We start from the raw sequence: 17,988 nt of genomic DNA, 5'->3' as shown, positions 1-17,988 counted from the left end.
TACTTAAATCCTTTGACTACTTCCTGAGTTATGGCACTGTAATCTTCCTGCTGTATTGAGCAGCTCAGTGCAATGGAGGCAGGGAGCTGGCTCACCCAGTTCCCCCGCCCCCTCCATATTATCCATCTGCCCCGTCCCCGCCCGAAGCATTGGCTGCCACGCTTCCACTATATAGCTCTATGGGAGAGCCGAAAATTGCCGAACGGCTCTCCCATAGAGCTATATGGAGGGGGGGGGGGTGGCAGCCCCCACTTCGGGCGGTGGTTGTGATGCGCCACTGTGGAAGAGAGCCAAGGCTCCATACAGGAGATCATAGAGGGCCACAGCGCTTGGACCTCCTGCAATCTAAAACTTATCCCCTATCCTGCAGATAGGGGATAAGTTTTTGTCCACAATACTTCTCCTTTAAAGATCTTTAGCCTTCCAGTACTTATCAGCTGCTGTATGATCCAGAGAAAGATGTGTAGTTCCTTCTAGTCTGACCACAGTGCTCTCTGCTGCCTCCTCTGTCCATGTCAGGAACTGTCCTGAGCATGAGCAATCACCATATCAAACCTCTTCTACTCTTGCAGTTCCTATTATGGACAGAGGTGGCAGCAGGGAGCACTGTGGTCAGATTAGAAAGAACTACACAACTTCCTCTGGAGCATACAGGAACTTATAAGTACTGAAAGGCGTACAACTTTTACATTTACGTAAATTACAAATCTGTAGAAATTTCTGGCACCAGATGATTTAAAACATTTTTTTTATCCTTCAAAGTACCCCTTTAAAGGGGTACTATGGTGGAAAACTTTTTTTTTTATTTAAATCAACTGGTGTCAGAAAGTTAAACAGATTTTTAAATTACTTCTATTAAAAAATCTTAATCCTTCCAGTACTTATTAGCTGCTGAATACTACAGAGGAAATTATTTTATTTTTGGAACTCAGTGCTCTCTGCTGAATAACGAGCACAGTGCTCTCTGCTGACACCTCTGCCCGTTTTAGGAACTGTTCAGAGCAGCATATGTTTACTATGGGGATTTTCTCCTACTCTGGACAGTTCTTAAAATGGACAGAGATGTCAGCACTGTGCTCGTGATGTCAGCAGGGAGCTCTGTGTTCCAAAATGAAAAGAATTTCCTCTGTAGTATTCAGCAGCTAATAAGTACTGGAAGGATTAAGATTTTTTAATAGAAGTAATTTACAAATTTGTTTAACTTTCTGGCACCAGTTGATTTAAAAAAAAAAAGTTTTCCACTGGAGTACCCCTTTAAGATAAAAGTCTGTGCTTTTACTCATTCTCACACAGTTGTTAATCCTGGGATTTATTCTGTCATATTTAGACTTATCCACAATATGGGGCAAGTGGCATCCTCCTCATAATAGTTTTTTGCTGTCTCCTTCATCAACATAGTAGAAGTATAGGCTATACTTGATAGATACGTCTATTTTTATTAACTATGTGGCAATATCGTGCTAAACTTTTACATTAATTCCCATTTGCAGCATGCGGCTTGTTAGCTCTGCTACTTATTAGTACGTTGCTGGATCCAATTGACCTAACTGAAAATACAAATGCAGACTGCCATGTAAACTTCTGGGAACCATTTTTGGCAACTACAAAACACCTTCAAGATAAACGCCAGTGCCTCTTAATTCCTTTAACAATATATAGTGGAATAGTACAAGGGTTTATTTTGAGTGACTACACAAAGGTACGTGTTTGATTTTATTGTATTGTATCACCTTTCCAAACGGCACAGAAAGAGTATGATCACACTGGAGAAATTCTATGCCGAATTTCCTCAGTGGACCTGGGCAACCAAGAATCGGCACACATTTTGTGCAGAATTGGCTGCCAAAATTACACCTGTTTTAAAAGTCCCATTAATGGGCCAATGAGCTTTTCTGGGCAGACTCAGCTGAATGAAAATGGGTGTAATGAAATATCTTGTCAGTGTGAACTGAGCAACAGCTTCCCATTAATATCAATGGAAGCAGAATCACCTTAGTGTAAATGAGCCCTATGTTTATGGTCCAAAGAATCATTGGTATTATACAGCTGACTCTCCAACCTTATGATCATAGACAGGGCTGTCTGTCTATATTAAACTGAAAGGCATAACCCATTGTAATACAGAAGTATTTCAGTGTAATTATCAGGTTTATGTCCCTGTGCGGGAAGTACATTTTTTGTTTGAATGTTAGAAACATTAACATAAATATATAATCCAAGTATAAAAAAAAGTTCCCCATACAAAGTCTTGTTATGGCAAAAAGGAAAAAAACAAAAAAGCAAAGGGGGACATTTTGGCCCCCTGCGGCCAAAAAAATAATACATTAATTAAACAGTGTCATATATACTCCAAATTAAAACCAATGAAAACTACAATTTTCCTCACAAAAATATACCCTCATTTAATACACAATGACCCTTATTTACTAAGAGTGTTGGGTTTTTACTAGTGAGAAATGTTTTAGACTTGTAGGATTTTCCTGATATACACTTTCAGACAGTGGAGACGACATATTGCAGACACTATGCTCCAAAATAGTTTGAAATAACCTGACAAAAACTAGTCACTTTTAGCACAGTAAATGAGAGCCTTTATGTACCCCAAAATGGTGTTACTATAATGGTGTCATTCAACTCCTCCTTTAATAACCCCTTAAGGACCAAGGACGTACTGGTACGTCCTTGGTCCTGCTCTCCTGATATAACGCGGGGTTACACAGTTATCATATCACGGCGGGCCCGGCATCATAGTGAAGCCGGGACCCGCCTCTAATAGCGCGCAGCGACGATCGCGGCGCTGTGCGCTATTAACCCTTTAGCCGCGCGCTCAGAGCTGAGCCGCGCGGCTAAAAGCGAAAGTGAAAGTTGCCGGCTAGCTCAGTTGGGCTGTTCGGGATAGCTGCGGCTAATCGCGGCATCCCGAACAGCTGACAGGACAGCGGGAGGGCCCCTACCTGCCTCCTCGCTGTCCGATCGCCGAATGACTGCTCAGTGCCTGAGATCCAGACATGAGCAGTCATGCGGCAGAATCGTCGATCACTGGTTTCCTATGAGAAACCAGTGATCAATGATGAAGATCAGTGTGTGCAGTGTTATAGGTCCCTATGGGACCTATAACACTGCAAAAAAAAAGTGGAAAAAAAAAAAGGGAATACAGATCATTTAACTCCTCCCCTATTAAAAGTTTGAATCACCCCCCTTTTCCAATAAAAAAAAACAGTGTAAATAAAAATAAAAATAAACATATATGGTATGACCGCGTGTGGAAATGTCCGAATTATAAAAATATATCATTAATTAAACCGCTTGGTCAATGGTGTGCGCGCAAAAAAATTCCAAATTCCAAAATAGTGCATTTTTGGTCACTTTTTATATCATTTAAAAATGAGTCCTATCAATGCAAAAATTGTATCGTTAAAAACTTCAGATCACGGCGCAAGAAATGAGCCCTCATATGGCCCCATACACGGAAAAATAAAAAAGTTATAGGGGTCAGAAGATGACAATTTTAAACGTATTAATTTTCCTGCATGTAGTTATGATTTTTTCCAGAAGTCCGACAAAATCAAACCTATATAAGTAGGGTATCATTTTAATCGTATGAACCTACAGAATAATGATAAGGTGTCATTTTTACCGAAAAATGTACTACGTAGAAACGGAGGCCCCCAAAAGTTACAAAACAACGTTTTTTTTTTCAATTTTGTCGCACAATGATTTTTTTTCCGTTTTGGGCAAAATGACTGATGTCATTACAAAGTAGAATTGGTGGCACAAAAAATAAGCCATGATATGGATTTTTAGGTGCAAAATTGAAAGAGTTAGGATTTTTTAAAGGCAAGGAGCAAAAACGAAAATGCAAAAACGGAAAAACCCCCGATCCTTAAGGGGTTAATAAACAAACTGTCATACTGCCTTTTACCCTTCAACTTTTTTTTTTTTTTACATTTTGTTATGTTATGCTTTGTTATTTGCTATGTACTCAGTACTCTGTAATGACAAAGTAAAAGCAGAATGTTACAAATCTTTGCTAACCTTTTTAAAAATGAAAATATTGCATTGACATAAGTATTCAGACCCTTTACTCAGTACTTAGTTGAAGTATCTTTGATCACTGCAACCCTCTTCCTCTACACTGTTTTTGTTATGTCTCCCCCATAGAGTTTTTCCCTAAACCACTGCTGTGTTGTTTTGGCTGTGAACTTAGTCACTGTCTTTTTGGAAAATGAACCATCAGCCCAGTCTGAGGTCCTGAGCATTCTGAATCATGTTGGTTTTATAATAACTATGTAGAGATGGTATTGGACAAGTGATGAGCAATGTCTGGTTCCCTCCAGACATGACTAGAGGCCAACATTTTCAATATTGATTTCATCAGACCAGTAATTTTGTAATTTTTTTTTGCAAACTCTGGGCAGGTTTTCAACTGCATTTTATTAAGTGGGGACTTTTTTTCTGGCCACTCAGCAATAAAGCCCAGATTGGTGAAGTGCTACATTGGTGGTTGACCTTCTGGAAGTTTCTTCCATCTGTACATAGGATCTTTGGAGCCCAGCCAGTATAACCAAGGCCCCTTTTCCCAAATTACTTAGTTTGGTGGGATGGCCATCTCTAGGAAGAGTCTAAACTTCTTCCATTTAAGAATTATGGAGGCCACTGTGCTCTTGGAAAGTTTAAGTGCAGCAGGATTTGCCTTCCCACAATCCTCTCTCTGAGCTCTATAAATGGCTTGATCTTTGCTCTGATATGCATTGACAGCTGTGAGGTCTCATACAGACAGACAGACAGATAGACAGTGGACCTTTTCAAACCATGTCTACTCTACTGAATGGACTCCAATGAAGCTAAAAGATGTTGAAGATGATCAAGAAAAATTTGAGCGCCCCCCCCCCCCCCAGACACATTTCAAGTGCCATAGCAAAGGGTCTAAGTATTTATGTCCATGCATAATTTTAGTTTTGCTGTCACGCCCCCTCCCATAGACTTGAATTGAGGGGGCGGGGTGTGAGTTCACATGGGGGCAGAGTCGTGACATCACAATACTCCAGCCCCGTGGTCGTCACGCTGCACACTCGGAGCCTCCAGCACTGCGGAGAGCTCGCAAAGGTGGCTGCTGAATGACATTAGATATCTTATCCCCTATCCAAAGGATAGGGGATAAGATGTATTAGGGCCAGAGTACCCCTTTAAGGTAAAAATACTGGAGAAATTGACTTGTTCTACAGGTTTTGGTATATGTTTGAATATCCCAAAATGTATGTGTGGTTCAATTGTGCATGGGTAGTAGGTGGTAAAGGGGGGGGGGGGGGAAGAACAGAGAAAGAAAAAAGAATATAAAGCAAGGTAGATATAATGAGGAGAGGAGAGGAGAGAAGAAAAAGAAAAGAGGGAGAGAGAAAATAATATTTGGGTATAAAACACATGGAAAGAAAGAGAGAGATGAGAATAGTAGATATAAAACAAGTGGGTACTATATATAATAACCAAGTGTACACTAAAAATATAGATAGAAGAGGCTCTTGTAGCGTTTACAAAAAGGTGCAGTTTATTAAGATACAAAATGTAATGCAAGTACAATACGGGGAGAGCGCTGGGCCTAGCGCTGTGATTGTCCCAGAAAAAGCAGTTACATACACTCTAAATACAATGATAAAATCAACTAGAATAAATGGTTAAAATGTTATCTCTAGCTGCACCCGGCACTGCCTCGCAACAGCCGCAGTGCCGTCACATTCAGTTTGCTTTGCAGGTCCGTGCAGTCTGCATTCAGCACTTACTTTCTATTAACTTTTGTATTATACCAGGATTTTGTACTTTTCCACAGCGTGATTATCGCACGGCTACTATTGTAACAACATCAGGAAGTTTAGTACACATTGCTAAAATATAACTACTGAACGACCACAGTCTACCTCATAAGGGATTGATTGTTCCATTCATTTAGTGACCCACAGTTATGTTGTGATAGCATTTTAACCATTTATTCGAATTGATTTTATCATTGTATTTAGAGTGTATGTAACTGCTTTTTCTGGGACAATCACAGTGCTAGGCCCAGCGCTCTCCCCGTATTGTACTTGCATTACATTTTGTATCTTAATAAACTACCCCTTATTGTAAACGTTACAAGAGCATCTTCTATCTATATTTTTAGTGTACACTTGGTTATTATATATAGTACCCACTTGTTTTATATCTACTATTGCCCTCTTAGTCTTTCCACGTGTTTTATACCCAACTATTATTTTCTCTCTCCCTCTTTTCTTTTTCTTCCCTCCTCATTATATCTACCTTGCTTACTATTCTTTTCCTTTTCTCTCTTCTTCTCCCCCCCTTTACCACCTACTACCCATGCACAATTAAACCACACATGGATTTTGGGATATTCAAATACGGTATATACCAAGACCTGTAGAACTAGTCAATTTCTCCAGTATTTTTACCTTAATACATATCTGGAATAGTGGAGTTTGCATCCCGATTGAAGGTCTCTGATACAGCAAAGAGTACATGCCACATTGTTTCTACTATTAGGGGCATATTCCAATACTCATCTACCACTTACCGGGCCACACCTATACATATAGTTACATATTAGACCTTGAGAACCAGTCACCTTGTATATCCATTGTACAAATGTCATGAGTTTTGAAATGAACTGATAATAAAGATGCTAAGACTGAAAACTGAACTAGCTAATTTTCCCAATAGGCAAGTACTGATCCATAAATACAATATAGAGATATCACAATTGTAATGCCGAACAGTTATTCTTATAGTTAAGAAAACACAACAACAGACAGTGTTTTTTTTAGTTGGTAGTCTCCACTTTCATATGGAATGATGTTTTGTCATTTAAGATCATGAATTTTGTTTTCAAAACATCTCCAAAAAGTTACCTGGTGGTGGCCACACTGTGACCAAGATGTGTGCCTACTGAAGGAATAATATGACATTGATTGGAATCCATTCAGCTCAATGTACAGCCGAGTAACACTTGGTCACGCATAGTCTTTCAGAGTAGGAACCATCCTTTGCAGCTCTCTAGATAATAGGTGACGTCTATATCCCCTAATGGGGCAAGGAGCATGTGTCATACAAATGTGACAGCTATTTTAAACATGACATATAATAACTAATACTTGTATATTAAGGAATATTTTTGACATTTAACTGCTACATTTAACATATAATATTTCTTTTAAAGTCCTATGTCACTTGCTCTTTGGGAATGCAGTATGTTGGTTATGTGATCATTGTTTATGGAGGGACGACCTCAATTTTTTCGTATATATTTGGAAAATTGTCACAGTACATAAAAAGGATTACCTTCTTTTCTTCAGGTAACATTTGCATTTCTTTAATATAATTCAAGGTTAAATGTTTGATAGCACTGCTATTAATAATAATGTAACCATATATCTGTTACTCTTAGTAAATAGAACAGAGAAAGCATCTATATTTATTGTCATGAATTCCAGGCAAAATGTACACTTTGTAGTTATGTGTAATTTTTTATTTTAGCAAAAAGGTAAGATGATATAAGTGAAAAACTGTGAACAGATTTGCAAATGATGTTTCTTCTTTTGTATCCAAAATCCCCAAAAAAGGAGATGCCTAGACTTCTATGAAAAGACATTCATCTCCTATCGGCAGATGAACTGCAGGGACCCCCACACATCATGAAAAAGGGGTTCTGTGCCCCAGTACTATACCTGGTTATCATCATCAATTTTGAATTTGAGTTGCATGAAGGGCAGGGACTACTGGTCCATTCAAATGGAGGGACATGGGAACCCTGTTCTTATCATTAGGGGAGGTCTAAGCGGTTAAACCACATATCATTCATTCCCTGGGATGTCAAGCTAAAAGTGTTATTTTAATATATATATATATATATATATATACATATATACACACACACACACAGGGGCTCAGGCTGAACATGAACTTCCACGCATCCTACAGCCCCCGGTGTCCACTGCGCTATACTTCCTGGTTCAGTGGTCAAAAAAAAAGATGAGGCAGCAAAGATGGGTGAAGTCATTTTTATGGGGGACTTCAACTACCCTGATATATACTGTGAAGCTTAAAGCTGTGCATCCAGCAAAGACCCCCCCCCCCCTCTGCTTTATTTAAAAAAAAATAAAGTGTAAAAAAATGTAAAAATTATTTTCAATTTCCCCACAAAATAATATACTTTTGGTTACGTCATACATTTTATGGTAAATTAAAAGGTGTCATTACAAAGTACAATTGCTCACACAAAAACAAGCCCTTGTATCAGGGCCAGACTGAGGATAAAAACCAGCCCTGGAAATTATATATTGTATACCAGCCCCACAGCATTGTGTCATTGAGCCAGCCCCACTATATATATATTTATATTTAGCCTAGCAGCGTGCACCTGTATGCCAGGTCCATATAGTAGTTTGGGATCAGTAGTGCTGGCAAACTTATCCTTGTTTTTTTATATATATTTTTTATATATATACATAAAAAACATGCACACACGCATATCTATATTTATATATATATACACATATATATATATATATATATATATATATATATATATATCACAGAAGGAATACACCACTACTTTGCCAAATGTTTCAATAAAATAGTGTTGGCGTCCAAGACCCAATCACAGTCCACAAATTAAAAGTAAAATGGCACAAAGTTTAAAAAATCCAGTATACTGAGACCAATATTACCAATAATACTAATATGCAATTGGAAATTTTATCCCCACACATAGTACCATCATACTGTTACTGATCAAATCCTGTGTTGAGACCAATATTACCAATAATGCCAGTATACAAAAAGTAATATTATTCCCATACATATTACCATCTTACTGTTACTGACCAAATCCTGTGTACTGAGAACGATATTATCGATAATACCAGTATACAAGGGACAAATAATACTGCCACACCATGACCACTACCACCACAGAATGACTAATATTCCCACACTGCTTCTGAAAAAAATCCACTATGCAAAGACCAAGGTTTACCCCAAACAGTGATCATATACAGGCAGATACCAACACTACACAGGATCTGCAGACTATACAAGTGATACTCGAAAAATTTGAATATCGTGTAAAAGTTCATTGATTTCAGTAATGCAACTTAAAAAGTGAAACTAATATATGAGAGAGACTCATTACATGCAAAGCAACATAGTTCAAGCCGTGATTTGTCATAATTGTGATGATTATGGCTTACAGCTCATGAAAACCACAAATCCACAATCTCAGAAAATTAGAATAGTGGAAAAGGTGCAACTCTTTTCTGATGAGAGAAAGTTTTGCGTCTCATTTGGAAACCATGGACCCAGAATATGGTGGAAGAATGGAGAGGCACACACTGCAAGATGTTTGAAGTCCAGTGTGAAGGTTCCACAGTCTGTGTTGATTTGGGAGCCATGTCATCTTCTGTTGTTGGTCCACTGTGCTTCATTAATTCCAGGGTCAACGCATCCGTCTACCAGGAGATTTTGAGGCAGTTCATGCTTCCTTCTACAGACGAGCTTTATGGGGATGCTGACTTCATTTTCCAGCAGGATTTGGCACCTGCCCGCACTGCCAAAAGCACCAAAACCTGGTTCAATGACCATGGGATTACTGTGCATGATTGGCCAGCTCACTCGCCTGACCTGAACCCCATAGAGAATCTACAGGGCATTGCCAAGAGAAAGTTGAGAGACATAAAAACAAACAATGCAGAAGAGCTGAAGGCCACTATTGAAGTATCCTGGTCTTCCATAACACCTCATCAGTGCCACAAGCTGATAGCTTCCATGCCATGCCACATTGAGACAGTAATTGCTGCAAAAGGGGCCCAAACCAAGTACTGAGTATATATGCACGCTTACACTTTTCAGAGGTTCGATATTGTTCTATGTACAATACTTGTTTTCTTGATTGCATGTAATTTTCTGAGATTGTGTATTTGGGGTTTTCATGAGCTGTAAGCTGTAATCCTCACAATTATGACAAATCACGGCTTGAACTATCTTGCTCTGTATGTAATGAGTCTCTCTCATGTATTAGTTTCACCTTTTAAGTTGCATTACTGAAATAAATTAACTTTTGCACGATATTCAAATTTTTCGAGTATCACCTGTATAAGTGCTTACAGTTATATCCAAAAAATCACTGGCGACATCTTCTTTGTTCATAGTTGTTCCCTTTTACTTTTCTTCTCCATCTTTTCTGGGCATCATGAAGACTTCTTCCAGCCAAGACTTGTCGCTGCAGAATCTGCCAGACAAACATTTAAGGCTCCTCGCTTCAGCACCATCCACACTAGTATACAAACTTGCCATCAATATTGTCTCACATAGTAATAGTGCCCCCATATAGCAGTTAGGCCCCCTCTGTGCCCCCATACAGTAGATAGCCTTCCCTCTGTACCCCCATACAGTAGTTAGGCCCCATCTATGCCCTCATATAGCAGTTATAGCAGGTAGATTTCTCCCCCATTATATTAGGTAAGTAGGCTTCTCTCCACCCCCTCTCTCCCTCCATAATTGGTAGGTGATATATTGTTCTCCCCCTCCACCCTCATATTAGGTAGGTAAGTATGCAGTCTGCACCCCTCCAAAATAACTAGGTACATCCCCCCCCCCTTTATTTTAGGTGGGTAAGCAGGGTTCCCCTTCCTCCATCTTAGCTAGGTACATTTTTGGCCTCATTATATTAGGTAGGTAGGCAGGCTTCTTTCCCTCACCTCTACCTTCATTTCACATTGGCTAGTATATCTCTCTCCTCCCGCCTTTATATTAGATAGGTCTTCTGGCTCCCCTCCTCCCCTTTACACCTTTCATAGATAGATTGATCAACCAACACCCCCCCCCCCCCCCTTTAGGCAAGTAGGCAGGCAGGCTTCACCTCCACTCACTCCCCATTTTGATGCACTATTTGTAAAAAAAAAAGAAAAAAACACACAAACAAACAAAAAAAACCACGTACCTTCTACCGGCGCAGTAATGTCCACGTCATAGCATAGGCAGCATGATGACGTCATATCTTCGTGCCATCCATGCCATGATATGGACGTCCTGGCCTCCCCAGAGAAGGTGAGTGCAGTGAGTGATAAGGCTGGGAGCTTATAGCTCTCAGCCCCGTCATTCTGCGGCCGCTGCATACAAGGTCCTGATACTACTGTCAGGACCTTGTATGCATGAGTGACGAGGCAGCCGGCCCGTGCTACTTTCCGCATTGGGCAGCCGAGCACAGGCCGGCCACTGCCAGCCTACGGGGTAGGCAGCTCACAGGGAATTTTCCCATTATCCCGGTAGGCCAGTCCGGCCATGCCTCATATGGATCTGTGGAAGATTAAACAAATAAAGCAAATACTGTTGCCATAAATTGCTGACACATAAAGTGGTTAAAAGGTTTTCTGAGCTTATATAAGAACAGAAAACTGTACATGTTTAAATGCTCACTAGATAAAGCCACTATAGTGCTGAAGTAATTATTTTTCATTTTTATCAATTTGCCAAAAGCATGTTTGTTTTGATGCTGCCAGGGTTTACTATAGGTAGTAATAACATGCAAAGGATTCAAATTTCCATGTTTTATATCAACTCTTACAGACACTACCTCTATTTATTTTACAGTTTCCTTCATTCAGCTCCAACTGTCCTCACAAGACAACACATCTACTGTACTATTTAGATGCTGTTCTGCTTTTCACTGGCTCTATCCACCCTAGTGCCCTGCCTGTGAATGACATCCCCTCCAGATAAAAGGGTAGAACCAGGAGTAGAGCAAACATCAGGGAGAGAAGAGACATATGATGTTTTCTAGCCCATACTTGCAGGGGACAAGAGTAAAGATAGTCATGCTAATAAGACATTAAAGAAGCATTTGCACACAATGCTTAAAAATTGCAAAACCCTCAATAAGGCTCAGTTTACATCATGCATTTCAGGCATGTTTCTTTTTTTATGTTTGTTTTGTATTTGACTTAAAGGAGTAGTCCAGTGGTGAAAAACTTATCCCCTATCCTAAGGATAGGGGATAAGTTTCAGATTGCGGGGGGGTCTGACCGCTGGGGCCCCCCGCGATCTCCTGTACGGGGCCCCGACAGCCCGCGGGAAGGGGCATGTTTACCACCACATGAAGCGGCGGCTGACACACCCCCTCAATACGAGTATTGAGGGGGCGTGTTGGCCGTCGCTTCGTGCAGTGGTCAACACGCGCTATCTGGCCAGCGAGCCAGGGCCCAATACAGAGAGATCCCGGGGGGCCCCAGTGGTCGGACCCCCCCTGCGATCTGAAACTTATCCCCTATCCTTAGGATAGGGGATACATTTTTTCACCACTGGACTACCCCTTTAAGTATGTTGACAATAAGGAGATGTAAACTCCCAGTTATTAGTTTTTTTTTTTCATTATTCATCATTTTTTTTCTATTGTACAGCTATGACTATAAACATCAGCAGTATTGCAGCACTCTTTGTATGGAGGCCTCATCATTATCAGCTGGGAGTGTTTTTTGTATTTTCTGGACTCTGGGGTATTGCAGATGCTGTTTGGCAAACACTATTAAATGGCAAGTATTACACAAACCTTTTTATGAATAAAATATATTTCTAAAAATAAAAACTGTGAGAGAATGTCATCACAGACTCTGCCTTTTTAGGCTGGTTTCATACTAGTCTAATACGGACATAATTTGTCATCCATACTACAGTTGCAAGGGTCAGCTTTGGCACCTTTCAGGTCACAAATTGTGGCAGTAATACAGACATTTAGAGATGTCCATATTAGGCTAGAGTGAACCCAACCTTAAAACATTACTGTTGTTAGAAACAGCTTTTTTATTTATTTAATACTTCCTTAAAAAGTAACCATTTCCTAATATACTTCATAAAAAAAATGTGATTTCTAAATATAAAAAAAATATAAAAAAATGAATAAAAAACGGTCACTAGATGTCTCTGTCTCTATAAATTTTGCAATCGAACCCTGGTATCAAAGTCTTTTTGGTCCTAACAACAAGATTTTTTGGGGACCTGGGAGTGTGGTTATCTCCAGATAGCTTGCAGAGGAGGAGCATTTTTTATGCACACTGGCAAGCAATACAAGGTGCTAAAACATTATTTATATGCAAAATTATTTCTCTTTGGTCATCTTATGAACTAATTCTTGTTTGTTTGCACCATATATGTTCTACATTGCTGCTTTAGGATTATAAAAAGCATGCAATTTGGGCACAAAGCTTTGCGAATGTAAAAATAGTTTTTTTTGGCATAAAATGGAGGTTTTTCTTGTGTACTTGAACATATAGGTTTCACATGGCTGCATCAGGGTTAAGCATGCACTTTTGGCACAAAGCTTTGCAAATGTAAAAATGACTGTGCAGATGACTGTGCTCGTGACAAGGGAGAGGGAGGGGAAGATAAGGAGCAAATTTGTCATGCTCTTGCAGAAATGCACCTAGACTCCAGAACAAGTGCAAGCAGAGTAATCAAAGTAATACATAGATCAAAAGGTATTTTAGACATAAAAAAATCCATATTATTTTGCATACAGGTAATGCTTTAATATTTTTCAATTAAAATGTGCATGTTTCTTTTTGTGGTGACAGGGGGGTGAATTGACGCCAGGGCACCGTTAGCCTATACACGGATCTGAGGTGGAGACAGCTTCCCCTGGGCCAGACACAGGGAGTAAAGAAACACACTGATGTCGGGTTACGAATAATTGCCTTTTACTGAGCAGGTTGCAGATGGTATTACACACACACACAAACACACACAGTATGGAGCAGAGTGAAAGGGATGCAATGTAACCCTTTGGGAGCACTGTTGCCTTTCTGGAACTTATGGTGCTTTTAACCCACTTGAATAACACTGACTTGATATTAGAGACTGTAGATTTCCCACACTGGCTAAGGTTCTGACAAGGTCCAATTACCTTCACCGCCAGTGCTGCACGGGGAAACACTTGCAGAATAGCAGGGCTGAATTAAGAAGATATTTTCTTAGGCTTCCTACAGGATTTCTCCACACTGAACTCAGCTTGAGCTCTAGGGCTAGACTGGGGCAACTCCCCCCCCCCCCCTACACTATATACTGACGAATTTAGAGGTTCCCATTGGACAGAGAGGGTCACCTGGTTTACACTGCTCCCCACTCTTAAAGGTGCAAAACATAAATAACATATTATACAGTAAATATAATAAAGTATATCATAAAGTGCTTGAACAGATGATACATAACTGATACTTTCTCAGTGGGCCTAACACATGTGCAGCAGGCATGCTCGAGAAGATCCGCAGCCCACAGGACAGCTTTGGTGCTGGGACACCACATTTTTACATTTCCATAGCAGAGCTATAGGGGATGCTGATGTAACAGCTGAGCAGACCCAAAAGCCCCTGACTCCAGTTTTATAAATGGCACCCAGCAGGCATAAGACCCTGTTACAGATTTTAAATTGCACCCTAGATGGACCTCTGCTCTGTAGAGGACTTTAAAATGTAACTTTTATTACAGCAGTGAAAAGTTGAGAATAAAAATTGCCAGTAAAAAACTGTTTTTTCTAACATAAGTCCTAAAAGTGACATAATTTTGAAACTTAATGTATGAATGAGACTTTAAACATAACATTCACTATATGTAACATGTGGATGTTGAGCTTTTTTCCCAATGCACAAAAGGGCAAAATAAAGACCTGCTAGGTGTGAACCATGCCGTGTAGCATTTATTTATTTACATATATATATATATATATATATATATATATATATATACATATACACACACACACACATCACACTGCTGCTCAGCCTATTGCTGGCTGAGATCGGACATTGCCGATGTGATATGCTGACCACAGAACAGACCAGGAAGAAGATGGCGACGGAGGAGCGGAGTGAGATATCGGGACATCGGGGGAGCGGTGGCAGGTAAGTCCTGTTTATTGTTTTATTTGCAGGCAGCCCAGGCATTATAGCAATAAAAAAATAAAAAATGGACATGAGATATTTGGAATATTGTCACCTTACTAACTTCATGACCTTTAAAACTATGTAATACACAGTGGTGGTTATAATAGATTTGCCATTTTGCAATGGGCAGCAACCAACCTGGAATTCTTCTTCAAAGTGTATCTGTCACCTGCAAACTCATTACTTTTGCTATTCATGTCTTTAATCAAATAAAAAAGACCCTTTGATGCTGCATTAGGGTACGTTCACATGAGCGTATTTACAGCATATTTTACACTGCAGATCTGCTGGTGAAGGCCCACTCTATGCTGTCTTTACATGTGCCTGCTCGTAGCGGCAATCCGCTGCTATGAGCAGACACACTGCGATGTGCAAGTCGCAGTATACTCACACATCGTGGGAGCTCTCTGCCTAGCTCAGAGCAGGGAGAGTGGCCGTGATGTGCGAGTATGCCGCGCACATCGCTGTAGTGTGTCTACTTATCACGGCGTATTGCCGCTACGAGCAAGCACATGTAAAGACAGCATAGAGCGGGCCTTCACCAGCGGATCCGCAGCGTAAAATCCGCTGTAAATCCGCTCATGTGAACGTACCCTTAAGGTGTCAAAGAGGCAGGACCTGAGTCTGTGGTGTCCTAAGACTGCAATGCATCGCTCCCTGTTTGCTAGACAGATAGAACTAGGCTTCCAGCACGGATCACTGTTGAAATGATGCGCATTCGCTGTAATTGCAGGTTGCAGTGCATGTGCAGTGAGACAGCGAGGCTGGTGCTGAACCTGACTGCTAGAGGCAAAGAGCTTGTGCCTGTCTGTCTATCAAACAAGCAGAGGGCAGAGAATCAGAGCAGAGAGGTTTTACAACCTGAGATAACTGCAGACACCAGCTCACACCTCTTTGGCACTTTAATGCAGACAAAAGAGGGTTTTTCACTGGATTAAAAGGCGTGGACAGGAAAAGAAGAGGTGTTACTTGTAATCTTTCATTAAAACCTGTGAGACACTGTTGGCGGTTGGGTAATGATTTTGTAGGTGACAGATACGCTTTACTTTGTGCATTTTGCTACTACTCACTAAGGCCACTAAGACTAAAGCCTCATCCACTCCATGGACATTCAGCCAGCGGAATTCCCGGAACATGTTCATTCTTAATGTGGACTTAAAACAATCAGACTCTACGGAATTCTGCCAGGGAAATGTCCGCAGTGTGGACAAGGCCTAAGAAAGAATGAGGCTTCTCCTCTATTCAAATGCATTCCTGAAGGTGTTAAAACACCCTCATTTTTTAGGGCAACATAATCAAAATCCAATTCATTAAAGCAATTATAAAGAATAATGTGATCAAGGTGTAACCTACTATGTTTTCTATGCAGGTTATTACGGGATACTGTTTGAAGATAACAGAGACGCAGCTTTTGCCAATTATCTACTATGGAAATCTGTGGGATACGTTATATCATTTGGATATAGTTCATTTTTAGGCATTTATGTAAAGTTATGTATCTTGTTAGCTACTTTATTACTCGGAATGTTGCTTTATCTGATTGTTGAGTACATTGAATTCAGAAAGACAAACATACAAGTACATAGTTTTAAGGACACAGAAACTGTGAGTGAAAAAGACTAAAAGTGCAAAACTGTTACGGTAGCTTTATTTATCTCAGGTATATGTTTGTTTTTACATTAAAAAGGCTTGGAAGGCTGCTGATTTGTTCAAACTGCCCCACACAATGGTTACATGACATTTGTAGACACTGTGATCATCCGATAATGTTTGCATATTTTTACTGAAAATAAAACAAGAATGTTATTTTTTATTTATTTGTTAAAAATGTTATTATTTATATGTATGTTTTTTTTAACACTTGAAAACTGCATCCATCCAATATCTGAAAATACAGGTTTGACTACTATTATCTTGCAGTCTCATAATGCTGGAAGGAAGTTTGTCCGGCAATGTGGGAATCCCTATGGAAACATGTAAAAATAAAATGTAAATAGCTAAAATATTAAATAAATATAACTAAAACAGTGGCCAAGATTTACTTTTGCCCTTGAGACAGAATTCTGGTACATTGAGTGCCAAAAAATTACTACTTATTACATTATGGGGGAGATTTATCAAAACCTGTGCAGAGAAAAAGTTATGCAGTTGCTCATAGCAACCAATCAGATCGCTTATTTAATTTTTCACAGGCCTCTTTAACCCCTTAAAGGGGTACTCCACTGGAAAACATTTTTTTAATCAACTGGTGCCAGAAAATTAAACAGATTTGTAAATTATTTCTATTAAAAAATATCTTTACCCTTCCAGTACTTTTCAGCTGCTGTATGCTCCACAGGAAGTTATTTTCTTTTTGAATTTCCTTTCTGTCTGACCACAGTGCTCTCTTCTGACACCTCTATCCATTTTAGGAACTGTCCAGAGCAGGATAGGTTTGCTATGGGGATTTTCTATTACTCTGCTCTGTACAGTTCTTAAAATGGACAGAGATGTCAGTAGAGAGCACTGTGGTCAGACAGAAAGGACATTCAAAAAGAATAGAACTTCCTGTAGAGCATATAGCAGCTGATAAGTACTGGAAGGATTAAGATTTTTTAATAGCAGTAATTTACAAATATGTTTAACTTTCTGGCACCAGTTGATTTAAAAGAAAATGTTTTCCAGCGAAGTACCCCTTTAAGGACGAAGCCCATTTTGAACTTAAGGACCAGGCCAATTTTCATTTTTGCATTTTTGTTTTTTCCTTCTCTCCTTTTAAAATCCCTAACTCTCTTATTATTTCACCTACAGACCTGTATGAGGGCTTGTTTTTTGCATGACCAATTGTACTTTGTAAGGACCTCTTTTATTATACCATAAGATGTACTATGAAACCAAAATCTTTATATTTTCAGGCAGAAATTTAAAAGAACGCTGCAATTTTGCAACTTTTGGGGGGTTTGGTTTTTACAGAGTGCACTTTATGGTAAAATGATACATTATCTTTATTCTGTAGGTCAATGCAATTAAA

At 39.6% G+C, this 17,988-nt stretch overlaps 1 protein-coding gene across 1 annotated transcript in view; it reads left to right on the top strand.

The window, feature by feature from the left end:
* LOC130362474 (protein unc-93 homolog A-like) overlaps nt 1-16,905 on the top strand; it is a 34,243-nt gene extending 17,338 nt beyond the window's left edge. Inside the window, exons 5-8 of the mRNA XM_056567019.1 lie at nt 1,491-1,699; nt 7,208-7,343; nt 12,444-12,575; nt 16,348-16,905. Of these exons, the coding sequence (XP_056422994.1) occupies nt 1,491-1,699; nt 7,208-7,343; nt 12,444-12,575; nt 16,348-16,601 (731 nt within the window). The 3' untranslated portion in view covers nt 16,602-16,905. The remainder of the gene's footprint in view (nt 1-1,490; nt 1,700-7,207; nt 7,344-12,443; nt 12,576-16,347) is intronic.
* Nucleotides 16,906-17,988: the final 1,083 nt, after the last annotated feature.

This window comes from Hyla sarda, chromosome 3, assembly GCF_029499605.1.
Source record: "Hyla sarda isolate aHylSar1 chromosome 3, aHylSar1.hap1, whole genome shotgun sequence".
In the NCBI taxonomy this organism is placed as follows: Eukaryota; Metazoa; Chordata; class Amphibia; order Anura; family Hylidae; genus Hyla; species Hyla sarda.
Note: the sequence above shows the minus strand (reverse complement) of the source record. Positions and strands in the feature narration are given on the sequence as shown.